Source organism: Neofelis nebulosa, chromosome X (assembly GCF_028018385.1).
Source record: "Neofelis nebulosa isolate mNeoNeb1 chromosome X, mNeoNeb1.pri, whole genome shotgun sequence".
Lineage (NCBI taxonomy): Eukaryota > Metazoa > Chordata > Mammalia > Carnivora > Felidae > Neofelis > Neofelis nebulosa.
The window spans coordinates 111,017,091-111,039,143 of record NC_080800.1 but is presented as its reverse complement, the minus strand read 5'-3'; the positions used below and the strand labels follow the sequence as shown (position 1 = coordinate 111,039,143).

The following is a 22,053-nucleotide window of genomic DNA, read 5'->3' as shown; positions in this document are numbered from 1 at the left end:
TGTTCTATAGAACAGCCCCGGAAGAGCCAGGGAAGCTGCCATTTTGTGCCAAGAGATTCTCTTTCCATTTTCCAATAAAGCAAAGAACAAGGACAATCTCCCTTATCTCCCCATCCCCTGTCTGGGGTCATGCCCTCGAGGACTTATTCTATTTCAGCTTCTACCTCTAGGCAGCCAGAAAAATTACTCTGAACCACCCGTAGAATGAGCACCTGCTTCGGTTATTGTCCCAATGTGAACATGCTAATCCCTGGGCTTAGGAGAGGTTCGCCTTCCACGCAAAATGGTCAGGCCCTTCTAATGGGTCAACGCTGCTGATCTTAATACCCCAGTCTTGATTTGGAACAGGTGGATGCCACAGTTGTTCAATTCTTGTTATGAGCCAGAGCGTGGCTCGAACAATATAAGATTCTTCATAAAGAGTCTGACAGAATGCCAGATGGTATTATTGAGGGAAATAAACTCAATTCCTTTCTGTAACATCTCCAGCTAGTAGCTTCAACCAGGAATAAAGAGCACCCAGCCCTACTGCTTTCTTTATACTCACTAAGTAGGCTTTTTTTTTTTTTCGGGGGGGGCACCAAAACGTTGGTGGAAACCTGCCTTTTGTCAGGGCACTAGGGCTGCCTAGCCCTAGTTGTGTAGAACATGGTACTGATATAAAATTACCCACTGAATCTATATTTGGCTGTCTGTTCCCCTCCCCCCACCATTCTCATCCGAGCCCTGTCTGGAGATTCACAAACGTCCAGGCTTGGTAAATAAAGCCCAGCATTCTTTTTAAAGACGTGATGAAATCAGAAAAAAACACAGTCTCTGTCCTCGGGGCGGAATCGGGAATATGTGATTCCCCACTTCCGTAACAAATGTAAGACTTTGGGAATGTGTGGTACCCTTTTTCCATTCAGAAAGATTTATTGGGTGAGCCTGCAGGCCATTCTTCATAGTTTGGGGCTGCCATATTTGGTTGCTTTGTACAGAAGCCATATACATGTCCCTTGTCAAAATAGATTGGGAGGGCCTGGATATACTGTGTGTCCTGAAGTTCATTATGTTCTGGATATACATGCAGCTTCTGGAACAAATGTGTTACATGGAAATCAGGAATGACTGCTTGTTCTCAAGAAGCCTAAAATATAAGGAGCGATAAAATATAAACAGTGATTTTGAATTATCTTCTCTGAGTGCCTCTAAATTTCTGTCTCTCGTTTATGGCCTTTTTCCCCCCTCCATTTCCCCTGCTTGAAAAGCTATTAATTTCCCCACCTCCCCATCACCCTAGACTCTGATCCCCATAAACAATCTACGCTTTTCACATCCTCTTTTTTCAACACTCCCTGTGTTTACTTTCTTAGAGTTGGCATATACTAGAAAGAAAGGTATGGAAGCTTCGTGAGCATCGCAGACGCTTTCAGTCCTGTCTTTGCCACTTACTGGTTCTGTGTCTTCAGTGAGTTTCCTAACTTCAATAAATGTTCATTTCCTTCCTTCCTTCTTCAAAAGAATTTTAGTTTCTGTGGTCAGGCAGCTGCCTCTGATGAATGGCCCCGTCTAGTGGGTAGACTCGGTTTCCATCTTTGTTTCCCATAACTCAGGAGTGAAAAGAAAACTTTACCGAGTGAGGGGGGCCAAGGAAGCACACACTACCCGCTCAGCTGTGTCTGACTGGATCTGCCCTCTCCGGTCTGTGAATACTCCATCCTTCCTCTTGTCTTTTGCGAATCTTGGGCTATTCTAGAAAGCTTGGTCCTTGCCCCTCACTGCCACTTGCCATCTTAGAGCTTCACTCGGCTCTTCCCAGCTCTGGGATGTTGCTCCTGGATGCCCTCTGTGCTTTGGTTTGCTCAGCAACCTCGGCTGAGTTGGAGTTAGCTGTGTCTCCCTCTTCTGAGTAACTGGGCCACCATCAGATACTGGAGCAGAACTCTGCCACGTATCTTGGTGCAGTAGTCCCTAGGCCAGGCCACTCCAGGGCTTTCTCTTCTTTTCCACAATGATTCACTCATAATGAATACAACATACAATGTTGTATACGGACTAAAGGGGAAGAGAAGCCAGGTAGGCTGGTGGGAAGGCCTGAGGCCCAAATCTACTTAGCCAACCTTGATCTTGGCCAAGGCTTTCTGCCCTTCTGGGATCCCATTTCCACGGTTTTAACATGCAATGCCTGTCTTTGGGGACCTTACAGGAGAGCTGCAAGGATCTAGGGAGATAACTGGAGAGAGCACACGCTGTTGGGGGTATTCTATGCAAAGAGAAGATATCCAAACTAAAGAAAATGTTTGAGGGGCACCTAGGTGGCTCAATTGGCTAAGCGTCCGATTCTTGATTTTGGCTCAGGCGATGATCTCACAGTCGTGGGATCAAGCCCTGCATCAGGCTCTATGCTTGGTATACAGCCTGCTTGAGATTCTCTCTCTCTCTCTCTCTCTCTTTCTCTCTCCCTCCCTCCCTCCCTCTGCCCCTTCCACCCACTCTCTCTCTTTCTAAAAAAAAAAAAGAAAGAAAATGTTTGAGACCTGTTGCCATATGTGACCCTTATATGTTCAAACAAACTTTTAAAATTCTTTGAATTCTGCAATTGTTAAAACATTGCTAAGAAGCATAAGTATAGAAAAGAAGCCATGACTACCTCCCTCCCTTCTAGGTTAAATAGAAAATGTTTATACTCTGGACCACTTGCCCTACAGCTGTGCTGGAGCCTCCATGGATGTAGTTCCAAGGAGCAGAGCCCCAGCCTTTGCAATCCAGTGCAAGAAGTTTGGAAAAAGAACCCTTGGTGAGGAGCTTTCAGAAATCATGCCACTTTTTTTTTTTTTTGAGAGAGACAGAGAGAGAGAGCAGAGAGAGAGAGGGAGAGAGAGAGAGAGAATCCCAAGCAGGCTCAGCACTGTCAGCACCAAGCACAACACGGGGCTCGATTTTGGGAACTGTGAGATCATGACCCGAGCCAAAATCAAGAGTCGGACGCTGAACCGACTAAGCCACCCAGGCGCCCAGATCATGCCGCTTATAGAAAGGCCATGTCAGCTCCCCCAACATTTAGAGCAGAGCGGTGAGCCTCATTCTGAGTATCTTCCTTAACACTGTGACCCGCCGTCCATCTCCCCTTCCACCTGCCTCTTTTAAGCCCCAGTCACAATAAAAACCTGACTGGGGGCTCAGTCCCTGGTAGGTCGTATTCCATAGTCTTCCATGTGTCAGGTTTAGAGGCTCTGGGCATCAATGACATTGTGAGACTCTCAAAGGACCTATATATATAACCTATGCACACATGGGGTGTGTGTGTGTGTGTGTGTGTGTTCTCCCATGCCTGTGTTTATAATATACATGCTAATTATGAGCACATTAAGATACATAATTCTGAACACTATGAATGATGATATTATGAATGCACACATGGGAACGCGCACGCAGCATCCTGTAATCGAACTTTAAAGACCCTATGATCTCCCGCCTGCCAATAGGACAGAATGCCCTCTCCAGTCATCCTGACCAGTGCCCATCCCGCCTCTACCTGAATGCCTCCTGAGAACCAAGAAAGCTTGGTTTCATCCCTGCTGTCTCCCTTCACTTTTGGACAACTTTCAGAATAAGAAAGTCTTCCTGCTATGACACTAACCCCCCACCCCGTTCGGTTTCTCCCGTAGACGTCCAGCGCCAGCACCCCTTTGACTGGCTCCTCTTATCTTCACGTTGTCTCTGTTCCTTGTCTCACCATCTTTGTAATTCCGAATGGAATTTAAGGCTGTAGCGAGACACAGAGTCAGAACATACATAGTTGCAAGCTCTTATCTCAGGAAGGAAGCATGTGTGTCTGCTCAGTTGGTTGGGAAAATATATTTATTAGTTTGCAAGGGCCGCTGTACAAAGCACCACAAACTAGGTGGCTGAAAACGACAGGAATTTACTCTCTCAGTTCAGGAAGCTGCAAGCCCAAGATCAAGTGTCAGAAAGGCCATGTTCTCTCTGGCGGCTCTAGGAGAGGATCCTCCTTCGCCTCTTCTAGTTTCCCATGTTTGCCGACAATTCTGGGTATTCTTGGGCTTCAAATGCCTCATTCACTCCAGTCCCGTGGCTGTCTTCTCCCATGTGTCTTCACGTTGTCTTCCCTCTGCACGGTCCCTGTGTCCAAACGTCCCTTTTTTGTAAGAACGTCAGTCATAGTGGATTAGGGTCCACCCCAGTGACCTCATTTTAACTTGATGATTTCTGTAAAGACCCTATTTCCAAATAAGGTCACATTCTGAGGTACTGGGGGTTAGCATTTCAAATATGAATTTGGAGAGACACAATTCAACCATAAATATATCTCTCTCTCTATATATATATATATTATATAATTAATATAATATAATATAATATAATATAATATATATTAGATACATATAGAAAGAAGGAGGATAGGAGCGCCTGGGTGGCTTGCTTGGTTAAGCATCTGACTCTCTATTTCAGCTCAGGTCATGATCTCACGGATCATGAGATCAAGCCCCATGACGGGCTGTGTGCTGATAGCATGGGGCCTGCTTGGAATTCTCTCTCTCCCTCTCTCTCTGCCTCTCCCCTTCTTGCACACGTGCGTGCTCTCTCTCTCTCTCAAAATAAACTCTTTTAAAAAAGGAAAGACAGTGACCAAGGGTGGGGGTTATATATTATATTATACATATTGGCATATAGTGTATACATATGCATATGTTTGCATATATTATATACATATATTTCAAGTCTTGGCCCTTGAGAAAAATGTCATGAGGATCCTTTATTCTTTGTTAAGGGAATGACAGATTGCCAGGGCAAAGGAGACTTCTTTTTGTCATTAATACATATCATAATAGTATTATATGTCATATATGTATATATCATCAGGGATAATAATATAATAAGTCAGCATTTTGTATTTATTTTAACGTCTGTATGTTACATATTTTTAATGACTTATATGTTACGATATACAAATGATGAACACCAGTTCAACCTATTAAGTATATATATTTTTTGCAATGTGTTTTTTAAGTATAGCTGACCCACAATGTTACACATTATTTGCATATTTTAACCAAATATGAATTGCATAAGAACGTGCCAGGCCAACTCCTTGCCCCAACGATTTGGGACTGCTAGGATAAGGGGCTATCACACTCAGTATCAAACCTTTGTTATATAAAAGGTACGGGTAAAAGAAATGGAGAGTGATATTTACCAATAAAATATGTGAAGATGGGGTCAACTTCGAAGCATTTTAGGGAGCCCTGTGGCTAGGGGACACTGAAACAAAGCCTGAAGTTGGCCTGGATCTCTCTCTTTGTCTGAAGTTGCAGAGTGGCGGGTGCCAGGCTAGCTCAGAGTGAGCCCAGGGTCAACTTGCGGGAGGGGAGACTGAACCCATTTTGCCTCCGATTTCCCAGGAGCCTCTGGTGTTTTGTGATTTCTACCTCTGTGCTCGGGTCTGGCAGCGGGCACGTAGACGTGCCCTGAGGAGGAACAGATACGCAGCCCGTGGTTTAGCTTCCTCCTTCTGGTGGACGGAATCCCCTCCACGGGCAACTTCAGGGGGCCGTGACCATGTGCCTCAGTCAACCCAGTGACTCCAGCAAGCCCCTTGCAGGCTCTCCCAGGACCTTGTAGGCCGGAGGCTTCCCGTTCTGACTGCACCGTCTCTCGGTTGCCTGGACTTGGCCTGGCTGGGGCTTGAGAATTTCTTTCTTCCCATGTAAAGCCAGACCAGAGGAGAAGAGCACCTTGTCTTCTCTCTAGAGGTTGACTTAGTTCACTTGCCCGAGACCATCAGAGTGGGGATAGCCTGTGACTCTGTGGCTGAATCCATTCATGCTGACACTGGTTGTTTGGGTTGACAGAAGGAACGAAGAAAGTGACTGTGGCAGGGGGGCGAGGAGGATAGTATAAGGAGTTCTGGCTCTCTCTGGAGTGGCTGGCTAAGAGCTCCTTGAGAGGGAAGTGGGTACCATTGTGCTGAGCAGATGTGAAGCCCTTGGCATCAGCAAGCCAAGTAGGCAGTCAGGTAGGCAAGTGGGCAGGCTGGGGACCTTGACCCTTGACCTCTGACAGGGGCCCTGCACTCTACCAAGAAAGACTCTGCTGCTATTCCAGGCCTTCAGCTGGGAGTCTGGGGAAGAAGTGGTGCAGGGGATTAGCCGATAACCAGACTCAGGCCCTTAGGGACCGGGCAAGGAGGCACAGGGGCAGGTGGCTGGTGGTCATTCATTCAATAAATATTTACTGAGTACTTACTATGTACCAGACACTGTAGTAGACCAATACCCAGTTCCTTAAGGAATTTACAGTCCCAGGATTAAGGAATGGAGAAAAATAGGAGGGATGAGGGCAATAGAAGGGAACGGGTCTGGGCTTTCCTTTCTCCTTAGTGCATATGTCTGTCTGTCCATCCGTCCTCTGTGTGTGTGCGCGTGCATATGCATGTGTGAAATTCGGTCTTCCCACAGCAGCGTACTGGCCACCGAGCAGTACATCTTCAACTACTCCAATATACAGCATGCCTCCCAAATTATAGGCTCTGTAACAATGACCGTCGGCCTTGCTATCAGAGGACCTTTTTCTAAACCTTTGCTCCCGTTCAGGGCCCCAGGGATGGTGAACAGCCTCAGTCAGGGTGTGCACACACGCACCAAGTCGCTACATTTTGGGTGGGGCGTACATAAGATAGCTCTGGATTTGGGAAAGATGCATGTTGCTCAAACCAGTTAAAAATCAGCCAGGCAACCTATAAAGTCAACCGTGGTTTGATCTGGACTCAAGCCATCCTTCCACTGGGGCCGTATATGTGCACCTCGCTTTAAGAAAACCTGTACCCCAAAATCCCGACTTTGAAAGGGAGAGAGGAATGTGCCTGACCATTTCTGGAAGGCATCTAGAGCCCTCATTTATTGACACAGGTGTATCAAAGAGGTGGTGAGGCCCTTGAAGGAGCATCTGATTTGATCCTCTGCCTTCTGTTGGTAACATCCGGAAATCATCTCAGGAGAACAGGCCTTTATCTGGTTTGGGTAGACCCCCCGAGACTGCTAATGGGTTACAAACACAGCCCCGTTGCTGTGGGCTGGGAGTCCTGCACAGACACGAGCTCACCTTGTCTTGTAAAATGAGAAAGGACGCTGGGACTTCGTGGCAAAGGGTGTAGTTTTTCGGAAAAATCAAACTCAAATAAATTATTAGATTAAAACGTAAACTGAATTAGGGGCATGGCTTTGGGATTTTCCTTACATTGTGCGGAAATTATGAAATACATCCTTTCATTCAACTTTAAAATTAAACCAACTCAGCTTCTCTGCACGAAAGGGAAGGAGTTCCCATGACCTGATATTTGCAATTTCCACTAAAGTACAGCTTTCTGTATTTATTTGGAAATACTTACGTGCAGTCAGGGTATGGTTTACCCTTGTTATGTAGCCTTATTATGGTTTGATTTCACATTGGACTCCTCACCTTTTAAGCAACTGAAGTTGTGACCCAACAGAAACTTCTCTTACAAGAGATCTTGGGCTCTTACTTATTTCGCAACCTTTATTTGTGCAGGAGATGAACCATGACATTTAAACTATGCTTGATAGCTTAACAGATTATAAGAACAAAACCAGATGGCCCAAACAAAAATAATGCTTTGATTGCTTTCAAATTCAATGTCAAAAATTAAGAACAGCTTTCAAAAATCCTTGACTTTTTTTTCCAGAAATGACTTTGGATTTTACATACATATATATACATTACATATTATACATATGTGTGGATTTTATACATAGATATGGATTATATATATATATATGGATTTTATATATATATGGATTTTATATATATATGGATTTTATACATATATGTGGATTTTATATATATGGATTATATATATATTATATATGGATTATATTTATATTTATATTTATATTTACATTCCCCCCAAATCAGGAGTATATAAACCAAAAATTTAACGATGGTTACTTTGAAGGTTAAGAAATGTTTTCTTCTGTTTTCTGTATCTCTCCACTTTTCTACAGTTACTCTTAGAATCAGTGAAAACTTTTTTAATGACTACTCTTTCATTTAATTTGAATGAAGTCTTTTCTAAGGTTGAGTCAAGGTGTTTTCCTCTGTTGAGAAGGTGGACATTGTTAAGCATTAGCAGTTCATAATTCTTCTTCCGCGCACAATGATGAATAGCGTGCGGTAACTTAAACACCATGCTTCGCCAGCTTGCAACACTGAGCTGGACCTGGATTCTTTAGAATTAATGTAAATTCCACCAAAGTAGTTATTTAATTTTCTAACTCACTTTAATGTACCTTCAACATCATTAGTACAATCACAATCCCCACTTTCTTTGAGAGCAGTGAAGCAACTAATTCTTTAAAACTGGGCTTTATCCAAAGAATTCAATTTTAAAAGCCTCCCAAACCTCGAGGTAGCTGGCAGGGCAAAGTCAAAATGTGACTATTTGAGTTTCTGGGCGAAAGAGTTCACAAAGTGTTAGGATTCTTTTTTCTGTTCTTGTTTTGTCAAAGAATCTTTGCTCTGACTCAGATTCTTTTTTCTTCAAATCAGCTGCAAGAGAATGAACAAACTTTGCTGCAAATCAAAGCCCTGACAGTTATATTTCCCTGAGATAATTGCATACTGCTTTGGAGTTTCCTTTTCCCCTCTGTTTCCTTTTGTTTTGACAACAAGATTCTGGGAAAACAATATACAATTGATAACTATGCTGTCATGAGTATACTGAATTTTAAAAATAAATAACTGTCGACCCAAAAAGCTTCCAGGAGCCTATGGAGCAAGTTCTTTTTCCAAACCGTTCCAAAACCAGATGTGGAAATGTTTAGCTAATTCCCCTCCCCAATCCCCATGCAAAGAGTTCATATGTGTCTCTAACGACATCAGAGGAGATGGGGGGGGGGCAAAAATCCCGTCTGCTTTCACAAAACACAAACAGCACAAAACTAATTTGGGCTGCAACTTTTGTCTCTTTTAAAAAGGATCTTTTCTTCCTGAGATTAAAAATGCTCTGTGTTCACGCCAATATTCAGTCTCTTTCCTGTAAGACATTAAGAAATAGAGTTTACATTCCCAGAATGAAACAGTTCATGATTTTTTTAAATGTAAAAGATGAATGAATGAATGAATGAATGAGACCTATTAAGAATTAAGCTTATTAGGGAGTTCTTGAAAAAAATAAAAGGAAGGAGGAAAACGCTGTCAGAGGAACTAATGGAAAATATATATGCATAGACCACATTTAGAAAAACAGAAAGCTACTGTGCTCTGTAGCTACAGGGAAAGCAAACATTTTGCATCCAGGTGCCATTAGTAGCTCTGGGTTTGTCCGCCTCTATAGCTCAGTTCAGGACAGCTTGTACCAATAGCTGAGCCCTGCTTGGCTATACAAATGCACCTAAGCCCAGTGCTTCTGGAATGTCACAGGGATGATTTGCAATCAAGTCAAAATGGGGTTAGGGTAACGCAAACCTTGAGATCTGCTTTCTAAATGCCCAGCTGCCAATGCCTCCCCCTCCTCCTCCCCCCTCCTCTTCCCCCTCCTCTTCTTCAAGAAGCTGGACAGTAATCCCAAGGTGAGCACTCCCTTCTCTGCATATATTTCTTCCATGTCCTCAGCTCCCTTAGCTCTGAAGATTTCTGGAGACTTTAAATGGGATTCTGTCCACAGCTCCCAGGATGCAGTGCACAGCCCCAAAGATCCCGTCCTGCCAGCACATCTCAGAAGTTAGAAAGGCCAGTTGATTTGATGATTCCACACTGTGTTGTGAATGACTTATAACCATCCCCCAACACACACACACAGCCTCTACCCTTCCTGGGAATGGCAGGTAGCGGCGGGGCGGGGGGGTTGCGAAGGGAGGGTGCCCAGTTGTGATGATGCCTGTACTCAGTAAAACGGAGCAATTCCCAAAGTGTGGCATCGGTTAGCGAGCTCATTAGCAACTACATTCTGCTCTCCTTCCGGCCTCCTCACTCCTCCCTGCCACCTCAGAAATGCAGGGTCTCGAATGTGGGTCCCAATGACTTCATTTTCAAGTTTTATCTGCACTCAAAGGCATGGTGTCACACACATGGGCATCTTCATTTATGTCTTCCCTCATGTGGCAAGCTGTTCCTGGCTATAAATAAATAAATAAATAAATAAATAAATAAATAAATAAAACAGGAAAGAGAGACTGTCCTGAGTTTGGAAATTTGTACTAAATGAACCCCCAAACTTAGTGATGTTACTAAACCCCTTTCTTCAAGACCGATTTGGTGCATTGTCATTCAAAAGTGGGTGTAGAGGTGAAGTGGCCTAAAATGATTGCTTGGTGGGGGGGGGGACTGTCTTGTTTCTCAGAGGCTCTGGGCTTTTTATAACCCTTTTTGGATTATTCCTGAGAGGGCGGAGGGGGGTGAGGGATAGGGAAGATGCTTGAGAAAGGGAGCAGAAATGGAAGGCAGGACTCCCTGGGCCAGAACCTGGCCTTGAACTTGGGTCTCAGTGTTGGGTCTGAACAACCAAAATGCAATGGAAGGATTGTTTCTTTGGCCTATTCCAGAAACTACTCAAAGGGGAGGTTTTTGTTCAGGGCCAACAGATCCAGGCTAAGAGATGATAGTAAGCACAGAGAGGAGAGAGAGGGAGAGAAAGCCACTCTTAAAATATGCTCTGGGTAGGGTGGACTTCACCAGCCCAGGACAGTAGTGAATAGTGTGGTGGAGTGATTATCTCAGCAAATATCAAACATCATTCCAGAGCAAGGGGTTTGTTTATTTAACTGTTGAGTCATTATCCAAGACCAGCTGGCATCAGAGTTTACTTGTGTTTTGTTGTTGTTGCCGTTTTATTTTGCTTGTTTTGGTTTTTTTTGGAGGGGCAAGAGGGTCAGGGTTTTTTTTGTTTGTTTGTTGCTGCTGCTTCTGTTTTTTGCTTTGCAAGAAACAAACAGGCGATCCCAGGAGGGATATTTCAGAAAAAAACCAAGAGGAAAAGGAGGATCCAGATAGACCCCTTAGACTTCTCTTTACACCCAACAGAATGAGAAGTCACTAATCAGAGAGGTAGGGAGGCCCAATCCGTACCAATCAGAGCAAGTGTCTGAAACAAAGCATTTCATCCAGGCCAGTGCACTTTTCTAGTGGGCCCATTATGCCATGGTTTCCATCAAAGAATGCAGCAAATTCATCAATATCAAAGGAAGAGAAAGTTGCATTTTTGCAGCCGGGGAAAGAGGAGGGTAGAAATGGCTTGGGATGCTTTTTAGTACAATGCTGTGCACATAGTAGGACTCAATAAATAATAGTCGAAGGGTGAATTCATATATGCAGGGGTCACTTAACCCATCAGAGAAGAACAAACGTAAAACCCTACAGTTGTGCATATACATTTTCCTTCGGAAGTTTAGGTTTGTTTCTGTTTGGTTTATGTCATTTTCACTTTTAAGATGAGACCTGGGTTGGGCAATATTTGATGATATTCCTCTTCCTTCCTTCGTGTTTCACTTGTCTTCCCCTTCTGATATTGTGTTTTAGACATATGTTCTTAGAATTGCTCTACCTGCCACTCTTTAGGAGGTAAAAGGCCTAGGAAGTGGCTGCAGAGCTTCCCATTGGAAAAGAAAAGAAATAAAAAGCTAGTGAAAATAAAATAAAACCGTAAAGCAAAGACTATGACTCAGTGAGGTGGAAACCGTGGCCGCAAAGAATATTTCAGGAGATACCTCGTCAATCATTACACGAAGTATAAAGCAGCATTTTTTGTTTCTGTGATTTCACGATTTTACAACGTGGCCTGACTGAGATATCAGGGAATCCGTCGGTCGCAACAATTGATGACGCTGCTGCTAGAGTTTATGAAGTATCCATTGGCTCAATTCAAGTGAGCCACTTGCGGAGATTGCCATATGTGGTTGTCAGTAATAAACCACAATTTCTTCTCCGGCTTTTATTGAGTTCGGTTTGTTGCTAAACCAAAAACAAGGCAATGGGGGGGAGGGTCGTTTGTGGTACATGGGAGGACACTGGGGCTGCCAACTTGAATTAAACTGTCACCTTATTTAATGTGTGGCCCAAAAATCATTTCATCTTCTTTTTTGTTGGGGTTACACACAAAAAAGGATGCCATTGCTGACCAGTGTAGACACTCATTCTGTATATGGGGGATATGTGTTTTATATCAAAACAGTATGGTAAAAACCACTTAGAGAAGCCATTTGTAGTCATCCATCAACATGTGAGTTCTGACAATGAAAATTCAGTTCTCTCTCACAAGAATGTTTTCCTTTGTTTTCTTTTTTTTTCAGTTTTATCGAGGTATAATTGACAAATAAAATTATAGGATATTTAAAGTGTGCCACATGATGGTTTGACATACGTATGTGTCATGAAAGAAATCGCCCAATCAAGTTAATGAACACGTCCATCGCCTCACATATTTACCCCTTTTCCTTTTTTGAGAACATTTAGGTTCTACTCTTTTAGCCTTAAAAATACTTCTGTTTTAAAAAAATGATTGTGTTTGAACTTCCAATAGGAAATAAGATGATTTGCTTTTTGTGTTTTTGTATGCTCTAGAAATCCTCACCAGACAACTTCCTGTTTCCTGAGAGTCGTTACCTGATCAGCTACAGGGATGAAAGTTTTGGAGTTGATAGGAGGGATGGTCATCCTCACCTCTGTGTTTTCGGCCTGTTCCGCACAAAGTCCGATGACTGTACTGTGCTCCGCAGACTGGTTCATGGTCACAGTACACCCCTTCATGTTGAATAATGATGTATATGTTCATTTCCATGAGTTACACTTGGGCCTGGGTTGCCCTGCCAACCACGTTCAGCCACACATGTACCAGTTCACCTACCGTGTCACTGAATGTGGCATCAGGGCCAAGGCTATCTCTCAGCATATGGTTCTATATAGTACCGAGTTGTACTATGTTTCAAAAGTTACCTCTTCTAAGCAGGTGATCCCAGTGTCATGTGCAGCTCCCCAGCAGTCCCCATGGCTTACTCTGCCCTGCTCCGCGAAAGTAGCCAGTGACACAGGAACCACAACCCAGAATGGTGAGGCATGCGGTGAGGTGTTCACCTTGTCACAGTCCAACCAGAGGCCCAACTGTGATTGCCCACCTTGTGTGTTCAACGAAGAAGAGGGTGCCCAGGCCCCATGTCACCAAGCAGAGGCTCAGGAGGGCCAGCTTATGCAGCCATCTTCGCTTGTTAATATTTCTGAGGATTGGTCTCTTCACTCAGACGATCTGATTGGGTCCATGTGATCCCCAGGTTTGAGGTCTCCTGTAGAGGCTCTTTATGACGTTAGTATATAATATTTTCTAGTATCAGACAAATAAGTGTTCTGGCATCCCCTTTATGAGTGCTTTTGAGAGAGGACAACTCATAGTAACTTCATGAATAAAGCTTTCTTATATTTTTATATCTTTTTCTAAAAGAAAAAATAAAACTTTGATGGCATAAAAATATCAGTTCAGCTCTTTTTATTTAAGAAACACACACATAACTTTTACTATGGGCCACACACTGTTCTAAGCGCTTTACAAACATGCGTGCCTGGTGTCTTCTGACTGGGATGATTGCGCTCTCCTTGAAGGCCCCCAACTGAATCCCTCCCTCTGTGTCCCCATTTCACTGAACACGCTGCACCACTCAGCCCTAGCGCCGAACTGCACACTTTCTTAGTTTGATCAATGGCCGTATCACTTTTCATTCAGGGGAGGCACGGATTCCAACCTGGTGATTTATAAACCACCAGTGGTTCTAAGAATTACTCAAGTCACTTCCCACCAACTAGATGGTAAGCTCCTGAGGCCAAGGGCTGGATCTTATGTTTAGCCACAGACTGATAGTACTTTGGAAGGAATTTTATTCCCCGACTTACATGATCAGAAAGCTTTCACCCAGGTTTGGCTGTCCATTAACTTTCTCAAATACTTGGAAAAGGAGAATAAATGCATTCAACAAACATCCACTGAGCGCTACTGCATTTCAGGTACCGTTCTAGGCATTGAGCTAAGACAGTGAATTGAAACTGAGCCTCAGAGAAATTGAGGTCACACAGCTAATAAACAAACAAATAAGTAAACAACGATACATCGCGATAGCAACGAATGCCATGAAAAAAAACTTAAAACCAGGTAATACGAGAGAAGCTGGAGAAAGGGTCAGAGCAGACAGGGACTCTGAGGAGTCATTTAACCTGAGTCTTGATGTGAAGAAGGAGCCAGCCCTGGCACGATCTGAGAGAGAACATTCCAGAGAGTAGAAGCATCTCATTTAATCTTCACCACAACCTTGAGAGAAGTACTCTTACTATATCCATTTTACAGGAAACAGAAGCACAGAATGATTAAGAAACTCACCCAAGGCCACATACCTATTAAGCAGCAGGCACTGTTGGGGCTACCTGGGTGACTCAGTCAGTTGAGCATCTGACTCTTGATTTCAGCTCAGGTCATGATCCCAAGGTCATGGGATTGAGCCCCATGTCGGACTCCGCACTGAGTGGTGAGCCCGCTTAGGAGTGTCTCTCTCCCTCTGCCCCTCTTCCCCACTCATGCTCTTCTCTCTGTCTCTCTCAAATAAATGAATAAATAAGTAAATAAATAAACTAACAAACAAACAAATAATTAGAAAGCAGTGTTAGCACAATGTACGTGATATACACAGTGGGCATGATATTATAGTCATTCAGCGCATGAGTAGACATCAGAAATGCAGTCATTGTCTTAGATCTGTTCAGGCCTCTATAACCAAGTACCATAGACTGGAGGGCCTGTCAACAACAGACGTTTCTTTCTCATGATTCTGGAAGCTAAAAATTCAAGATCAGGCCTGGTGACGCACTCTTCCAGGTTGCAAACTGCTGTCTTCTGGTTGTGTTTTCACGTGATGGAAAGACAGCGAGTGAGCTCTCTGGCTTTCCTTTTATAAGGCACTAATTCCATGCACGAGGGCCCCACTCTCATGACGGAATCGCTTCCCCGGGGCCCCACCTCTTAATACCAGCACCCTGGGGGGGGTGAGGATTTCAACATATGAACGTGGGGGATGCACAGTCCGTTGCAGTCGTGGTATTGAAGACACAACTGTTCATTTAAAAATCTGCCCCTGGGGCGCCTGGGTGGCGCCGTCGGTTAAGCGTCCGACTTCAGCTCAGGTCATGATCTCTCACGGTCTGTGGGTTCGAGCCCCGCGTCAGGCTCTGGGCTGATGGCTCGGAGCCTGGAGCCTGCCTCCGATTCTGTGTCTCCCTCTGTCTCTGCCCCTCCCCCGTTCATGCTCTGTCTCTCTCTGTCCAAAAAAAAATAAAAAAATAAAAAAAAAACTAAAAATCTCCTGCCCCTTTCTGAGGAAAACCAGATAACCCCCCAAAGCACCGTATTCATCCAACGGACGTTCATGGAGCTTGTCCTCTGTTCCAGACATTCTGTGCTGAGTGTGCAGTGGTGAATGCAACCAGCAGCCTGGTCAGGAGGAAACAAGTATTCCAGCTCAGAGAAAAGCTGTGCAGCGGATGTGAGCTATGACCATTACAAAGACCACAGGTAGTGGGCGCCTGGGTGGCTCGGTCAGTTTAGCGTCGTCTGACTCTTGATTTCGGCTCAGGTCGCGATCTCACGGTCACGGGATCGAGCACCACATAGGGCTCCGCGCTGAGCGTGGAGCCTGCTTAAGATTCTCTCTCTCTCCCTCTGCCCCTCTCTCCTGCTCTCTCTCTCTCTCTCAAATAAGAAAAAAGAAAGACCACAAGGAGTTTAGTCCAATATGATGGGGAGGGGCAGTTGATAGTGGCAAGAAATGAGGCTCAAGAGGTAGCAGCGCTTCCCTGCCTTGTCCTCTCTTCAGAAATTCCCAGATTAAACGCCACAACACACAGAAATAACTCAATGCTGGACACATTAGACCTGGGTCGCCACGTGCAGGCTGTGTGCTTCACAAATGCAAGGAGCACTTTTCACCGAGACGCCCCCTGGGGCTGTGCAACGAGTCAGCCTCGGAAGAGACTCCAGACGCACACGGTAATAAGAGTCGTTTCCGTGCGCCAGACACCTTATATGTATAATCTCATTCAATCCTCACAATAGGGCTGCAAGAGAAAAATTGGTTTCTCGGTTTTATAGATGAGGAAACTGAGGCTCAGACAAATCGAGGCCATGCAGTAAGGAACGTCATGCAGATTCAAACCCAGGTTTGTCTGGCTCCAAAGTCCACTCTCTCCCACTGTACTCAACACGCCCTCCCCGAGAAGAGAAGCCTCTAGCTGGGTTGGAAGATCCAACCCAAGATCCAAGGAAGATTTCTTTGTAGAGGTGGGCAATGACCCCACTCTTAGAAAATGAGGACGAGTTAGCTGGGCAGAGAAGAGGACGAAGAACATTCTTGGTGGGCACAAGCACTGGGGCAGGGTGAAGAAGCACACTGTTGGAAGGTGGACACTTGGGGGCTATAGCTCCAAACCCGGCGAGAAGACGTGTGGAGCCAGATGGCGAACGGGTCAAAGGGTGGGAAGAGATGAAAATGAGAACTATTTCAAGTGAAGAACAACAAGACTTCGTTCCTTTTAGCCTACAAAACAGTTACATGTGGATATAAGCCCCATTCATGATTAAGAGATCAATTGAGCAGTGTAGGCAAATTTGGAGTGTGGAAAACTCCGGAGCACAGAGAGCAGCCTTCATGGAGGGCATCAGACTTGAGCTGAATCCCGATCTGTCTGTGACAATGAAGGATTGAATCAAAGAAGGTATCACCATTTCGAGCCTGAGAAGCTCAGAAGACATGGTGAGCTCTGGATTTAAGTGAGGAAATTGGAGAGAGGAGAGAGGACAGGAGTGAAGATGAGTCCAGATTGGATGTGTGGAGTTTGGTAGATGATAGTAACATCCCAGTGGATGAGACCAGGAATTAGCTCAAGAAGTTGGAAGGGGTAATTCCTGGGAGATACGGCCTTGGAGAGGTCACGTGCATACAGGCAATCAGGACCACAGTGTCAGAATTCCCTAACACTTAATATTCAAGGCACAGTTAGGAAAAGAAGCAGATACATCAAAGGAGACCAAGCAAAAGTGATCAAGAGATGGAAGGAGATGAGTCAAGGTGGAGTAAGCCTAGTCACCATGGAATTGGGAGCCTTTGAACTAGGCCATAAAGCCAAGAGAGAGAATTTCACTAGGGGAAGTTGGAGGGGAAGGGCATTCTAGGCAAAGGAAACAGCAAGGACAAACACGCAAAGCAACATGGTGGTCAAGAATCAGATCTTGCCCGGTAAACGTCTTGGTATAATTAGGCACGAGTTGTCAGAATTCAGGAGTAGTCTGCACTCGTTGACTTGGATGTGTCATTAGGGAAAGCGTACTGCGGCCATCTTGGCTGCGTGTCCCTTCTTCTGCACTGGACCGCCTCCTTCTTGAGCACGGGGCACCCTCTCCTACTTGTTTGCTTCTTTGGTTCGCCTTTCTCTTACATGGCCCTTGGTGAAGGTACTCAGTCGGTGCTCAGTCCAGTTGACTGGTACTGAAGAAGGGGCGGAGAGTTCCTAAGCATAGGAGCCATCCCAAAGACGGGAAGATAAAACTGTTGTAACCAAAAAATGCACTTTGAACTGGCTACATTATGTACCTTTTGAAAGGTTTATTTCTTTATTTTTTTGGTGGGTGAAGGGCGGGCAGAGAGAGCAGGAGAGAAGATCCCAAACAGGCTCTGTGCTGTCAGTGCAGAGCCTGACGCAGGACTCGATCTCACGAACCATGAGATCAGGACCTGAGCCAAGACCAAGAGCCGGAGGTTTAACCAACTGAGCCACCCGGGCACCCCTATTTACCTTTTGAAATGCCACGCTTAAAAAAAAGTATTTTCCTCCTTTACTGTGGTAATATTCACTCCATTTTGAAGGGGGTGCGACTTATAAAAAAAAAAAACCTTCCACATAGTGTTCATCATATTTGTAGTAATAAGAAGAAATGTTTTATTGCCATCAAAGGAAATGAGAGTTTTCATCTTTCTTTCCGTCTCTGGAAAGCCAAAATTATCTGAAACCGTTTGTTATGGTAATTGCTTGTCAAATATTTAAAAATTAGAGCCATGGGGCACCTGGCTGGCTCAGTCAGAAGAGCATCTGACTCTTGATCTTGGGTTGCAAGTTCAAGCCCCATGATGGGTGTAGAGATCACTTTTAAAAAAATTACAGAGGGTTCCTGGGTGGCTCAGCCGGTTGAGTGTCGCACTCTTGATTTTGGCTCAGGTCATGATCGCAGGGTCGTGGGATTAAAGCCCCATGTGGGGCTCTGCACTGAGTGTGGAGTCAACTTAAGCTTCTCTCTCTCTCTCTCTCTCTCCCTCCCTCTACCCCTCTCCCCCACTTGCACTCGCTCTGTCTCTCTAAAATAAAATTTAAATTTAAAAAATTAGAGCCATAATCTGTACACTTAAAAATGGTTAAAATGACAAACATTATATTTATTTTCACACAACTTTTTAAATCACCAAAAAAGATTAGAGCCATAATGAGATTTTTCATGCATAAAAGGAGACTCAAAAGTAACATTAAATTTTTGGTTCCTATAACCTGAAAACAGCAAATTTTTTTAAGTGTGTAAAGTATATGTTAATGTCAAGGGCAAAAAGTCTTTTATCCCTAATTTTAACCAATAGCACATTTTGAAGATGCACGAAAGTCCCCCCATCCCTGCATCCGTCCACCAGTAATGATAGCCTGGTGAGGCATTACACTAAGACACTGCTGTTCAGACACACACGCGCACACACATACACACACACAGAGGCACACACACTGTGTGTGTTTATAAGAAATGCATTATCAAGGGACAAGTGTTTATTATAAAGGGAAGACTTTCAGAGAACCCACTTTAATTCTAAGCAGTATTAATCCCTATGATTGATCTCTATGATATCCCACTTAAATTGTAATGATAGGGACGCCTGGCTGGCTCAGTCAGAAGAGCGTGCGAATCTTGATCTCGGGGTTGTGAGTTTGAGCCCCACGTTGGGTATAAAGATTGCTAAAAAAACTAAATAAAATTAATAGAAAGTAAATTGTAATGATAGTTATTTCCAAAAAAGAGAGAAAGAGAGAAGAGGGGGAAAGAGTGGAGTTAGAGGGAGAGGGAGAGAGGGAGGGGGAGGGAGAGAGAGAGAGACTCAGTTTTGTGATTTTCTACAACTTTTTCAAAAGAAAATAAAGTATTGGGTCAGATTTTGGCTTACCAACTTAATGTCGCTTATACAATCACAAGACATTCTGTACTCGTTATCTATTACTGAAAAACAAATCACTCCGAACCACAGCCATTTGTGATCTTACAGCATCTGTGGGTCGGGAATCTGGCACAATTTAGCTGGGGCTTCTCGCTTGGGGCCTCTCAGGATGTGCAGTGAAGCCCTCAGTGCAGCTGCATTCACCTCAAGGCTCAACTGGGGTTGGAGGATCCACTTCCAAGCTCACTCAAGGGGCTGTTGGCAGGAGGCCCCAGCTCCCCTCTGTCGGCCTCTCCGTAGGCTGTCTGAAAGTTCTCGCGGTTTGGAAGATGGTGATGATGTTCCCGATCATGATGATCATCATGGTGATAGAAGGAAATGAAGGGGAGGGGAGGGGATGGAGGGGAGGGGAGGGGAGGGGAGGAGCCCACACTAGATGCCACAGGCTTTTTGTAATCCAAACTCAGAGGTGACATCTCGCTTCTGCCATATTCTGTTTGCTAGAAGCATGTGTCCAGTTCCAGCCCATGTACAAGGGGAGGGGATTACACACAGCGGGGAACACCAGGAGGTGGGGATCACTGGGGACCGTCATACAGGCAAACCACAAATACAACATTCTTCAGCTTATTTATGAAAATACAGTGAATGGCAGGACACGGACCGGGTAGAGAAACACATCATCTGTCACTGTACCCTTGCCTTGGTCAGTTCTATTTTCCTTCTCCGGGGAAAACAAGTCTTACAAGCCGCAAGTTGCAGGACTGACTGGTGAAAAGCATCCCAGAGGAAGCTTCCATATGTTTTTACAAGGGGACATTGATGACAACAGTTAAAGCCAAAGGAAAACAGTATACGAGGTAAATCAAACAATATGCACGGTGATACCGGGTAGAAATTCTAATGTAGTTTCCAATGTCACCCATGTTAGGGATCATATAAATTCTGTCAACAATCCTCTAACGCAGTACAACTCAGACCAGGCCAACAGTCTTCCAAATCAAGAGGCAGGGGGTTTTGCTCATGGATTTCTATATTAAGAGTAACACAATTTTTCCCCATCACTTCCTACTTCCGGTTTTGGCTTGCCTCTAATCCAACTCACCAGCATCTGGCTTGGCCTTCGGGGAAGTTCTTGTGACTTGCCCGAAGGGTGATGCGTGAAATGCAACTAGCTCACAGGTTGCTAACCAGCACTGGCCGAGAGGCGCTCTGGGGTCAGGAGCAGGTGGGAGGATTGGGGGCGGGCATTCCTAAACAGGTTTCCAGAAGGGAAGTGACAGGCTGGCCTTTTCCTCCTTTGTCAGCCTTCATTTGTAGGTGTCCTCCGACTGGTAAGGGGGACTTGCTCTGAGACAGAGAAGTAAATGCTAGTGCCAGTTTTCAGATGTAAAGGAACATACAAACGCCCTGCCATTCTCTCCAAACGACTGCCATTCGAAGGCACTTATGGTCTACAGTTACTAGGAGGAATATTTAAATTGCCCAGGCTATTTTCAGTGTTATTTTAACTTTGTCACACACGCCCTATTATATAAACACCATGCTAATGTAAATTATTCACCTCTTAAAGTTGCTTCAAAATTTTTGACTTTTAGCCAAATACCTATTTCAATACACACACACACACACACACACACACACACACATCTTTAAAAGAAAAGTTTATTTTCCAAGTAATGCCCATAGAATATTTGGTCTGTTTTCTAAGCTTCATTTACGTAACAAAATACAAAAAAAAAAAAAAAAAAAAAAAAGGCTGGTGACCAAGTCTATGCAGCGAGTGAGACTGGTTTCTTTGGGGCTAGAGGAAGTCCCTCCCCACTACAGAGGATGGGTCAATTTAGGGACAAACTGACCCAAAGTCAACCTCCATGACCTTCCCACACCAACTCCCTATAATAATTTACAGTCTGCAACCAAAATAAAATAATCTCTTCTCAAAGCTGCCTTCTTAAGTGACCCAAACTACAAATTAATTCTCGTTTTCATTTCACATTTCATTGTCTGCTGAAGTTGTGCTCCATTGGGGTGGAGATTCTATTTGGATTATATTCTGAGTGTATTCAGATGCACCTGAACTCTACATAGCTTGTGATATTTCGGTCACAGCATCTATGGGGACACTCCATTCCATCAAATCGGCACATGATGCGAAGTTTCTGGATCCTTTCGGTGATTTTTTTTTTTTTTTGCCTGATATTGACTGGTATTTCAAAACATATTTTTATGAGTCATTTAACAAGAAGTTGATCAACTTTGAAGGACAGTCAAGTTCTAGTTGGGGAGTATTTTGACGTGTGCACGCGCAGTGTATGAGAGAGGGAGGGAAGGGGGGAAGAGGGAGGGAGAAAGAACACTATCTGTTGTATTTGCATGCCTACTATGTATCAGGAGATGGGCTAGACGTGCAAATACAACAGATAGTGTTTTTCCATCATGTCTCTTCCCTAAGAAGAAAACTCACTCCCGTGTGGCATGGAACATAGTACATTCCGATTATTCAGGTCATCGGAGGTTTGCCACGGTTCGAAGTTTGTAGAGTGACCACGTAAGCCAAGTGAATCTGTTGCAAACACTGCTTTCGTTACATCACACCCCCACTCAAGGCCCTTTGGAGGCTTCACATCACCTTGTAAGTAAAGCGAAAACTCCCGTGCCTGCTTGCACGCCTCCCATAGTCTATTTGTTCTAGATTGGATGGACACTATTTGTCCTGCCCAATCTCCAACTAATTCCCCAGTAGATATCCTCTGTCCAGCTCTTCTCTGTCTCTTGGCCTCTGACCACGTCGTTTCCCCCATTCTGGCCAAACTCCATCTTC

General features: G+C 44.4%; 2 protein-coding genes across 3 annotated transcripts in view; both read left to right on the top strand.

Annotated features, from left to right (window-relative positions):
- The window catches only part of LOC131503223 (PABIR family member 2), a 204,211-nt gene extending 191,513 nt beyond the window's left edge, over positions 1–12,698 (top strand). The window contains exon 11 of one of the 2 annotated variants that reach the window (XM_058714814.1): positions 12,577–12,698. In XM_058714814.1, the coding sequence (XP_058570797.1) occupies positions 12,577–12,622 (46 nt within the window). In that variant the 3' untranslated portion in view covers positions 12,623–12,698. The remainder of the gene's footprint in view (positions 1–12,576) is intronic. The other variant, XM_058714819.1, reaches the window with a different exon arrangement.
- Positions 12,635–13,474, top strand: PLAC1 (placenta enriched 1). Its single transcript, XM_058714820.1, has one exon. The coding sequence runs from the start codon at positions 12,635–12,637 to the stop codon at positions 13,271–13,273; it is 639 nt and encodes a 212-aa protein (XP_058570803.1). The 3' UTR covers positions 13,274–13,474.
- Positions 13,475–22,053: the final 8,579 nt, after the last annotated feature.

Bases quoted from the DNA above. Each gene is read 5' to 3' on its own strand.
- PLAC1 (XM_058714820.1), top strand. From the start codon at position 12,635: ATGAAAGTTTTGGAGTTGATAGGAGGGATGGTCATCCTCACCTCTGTG.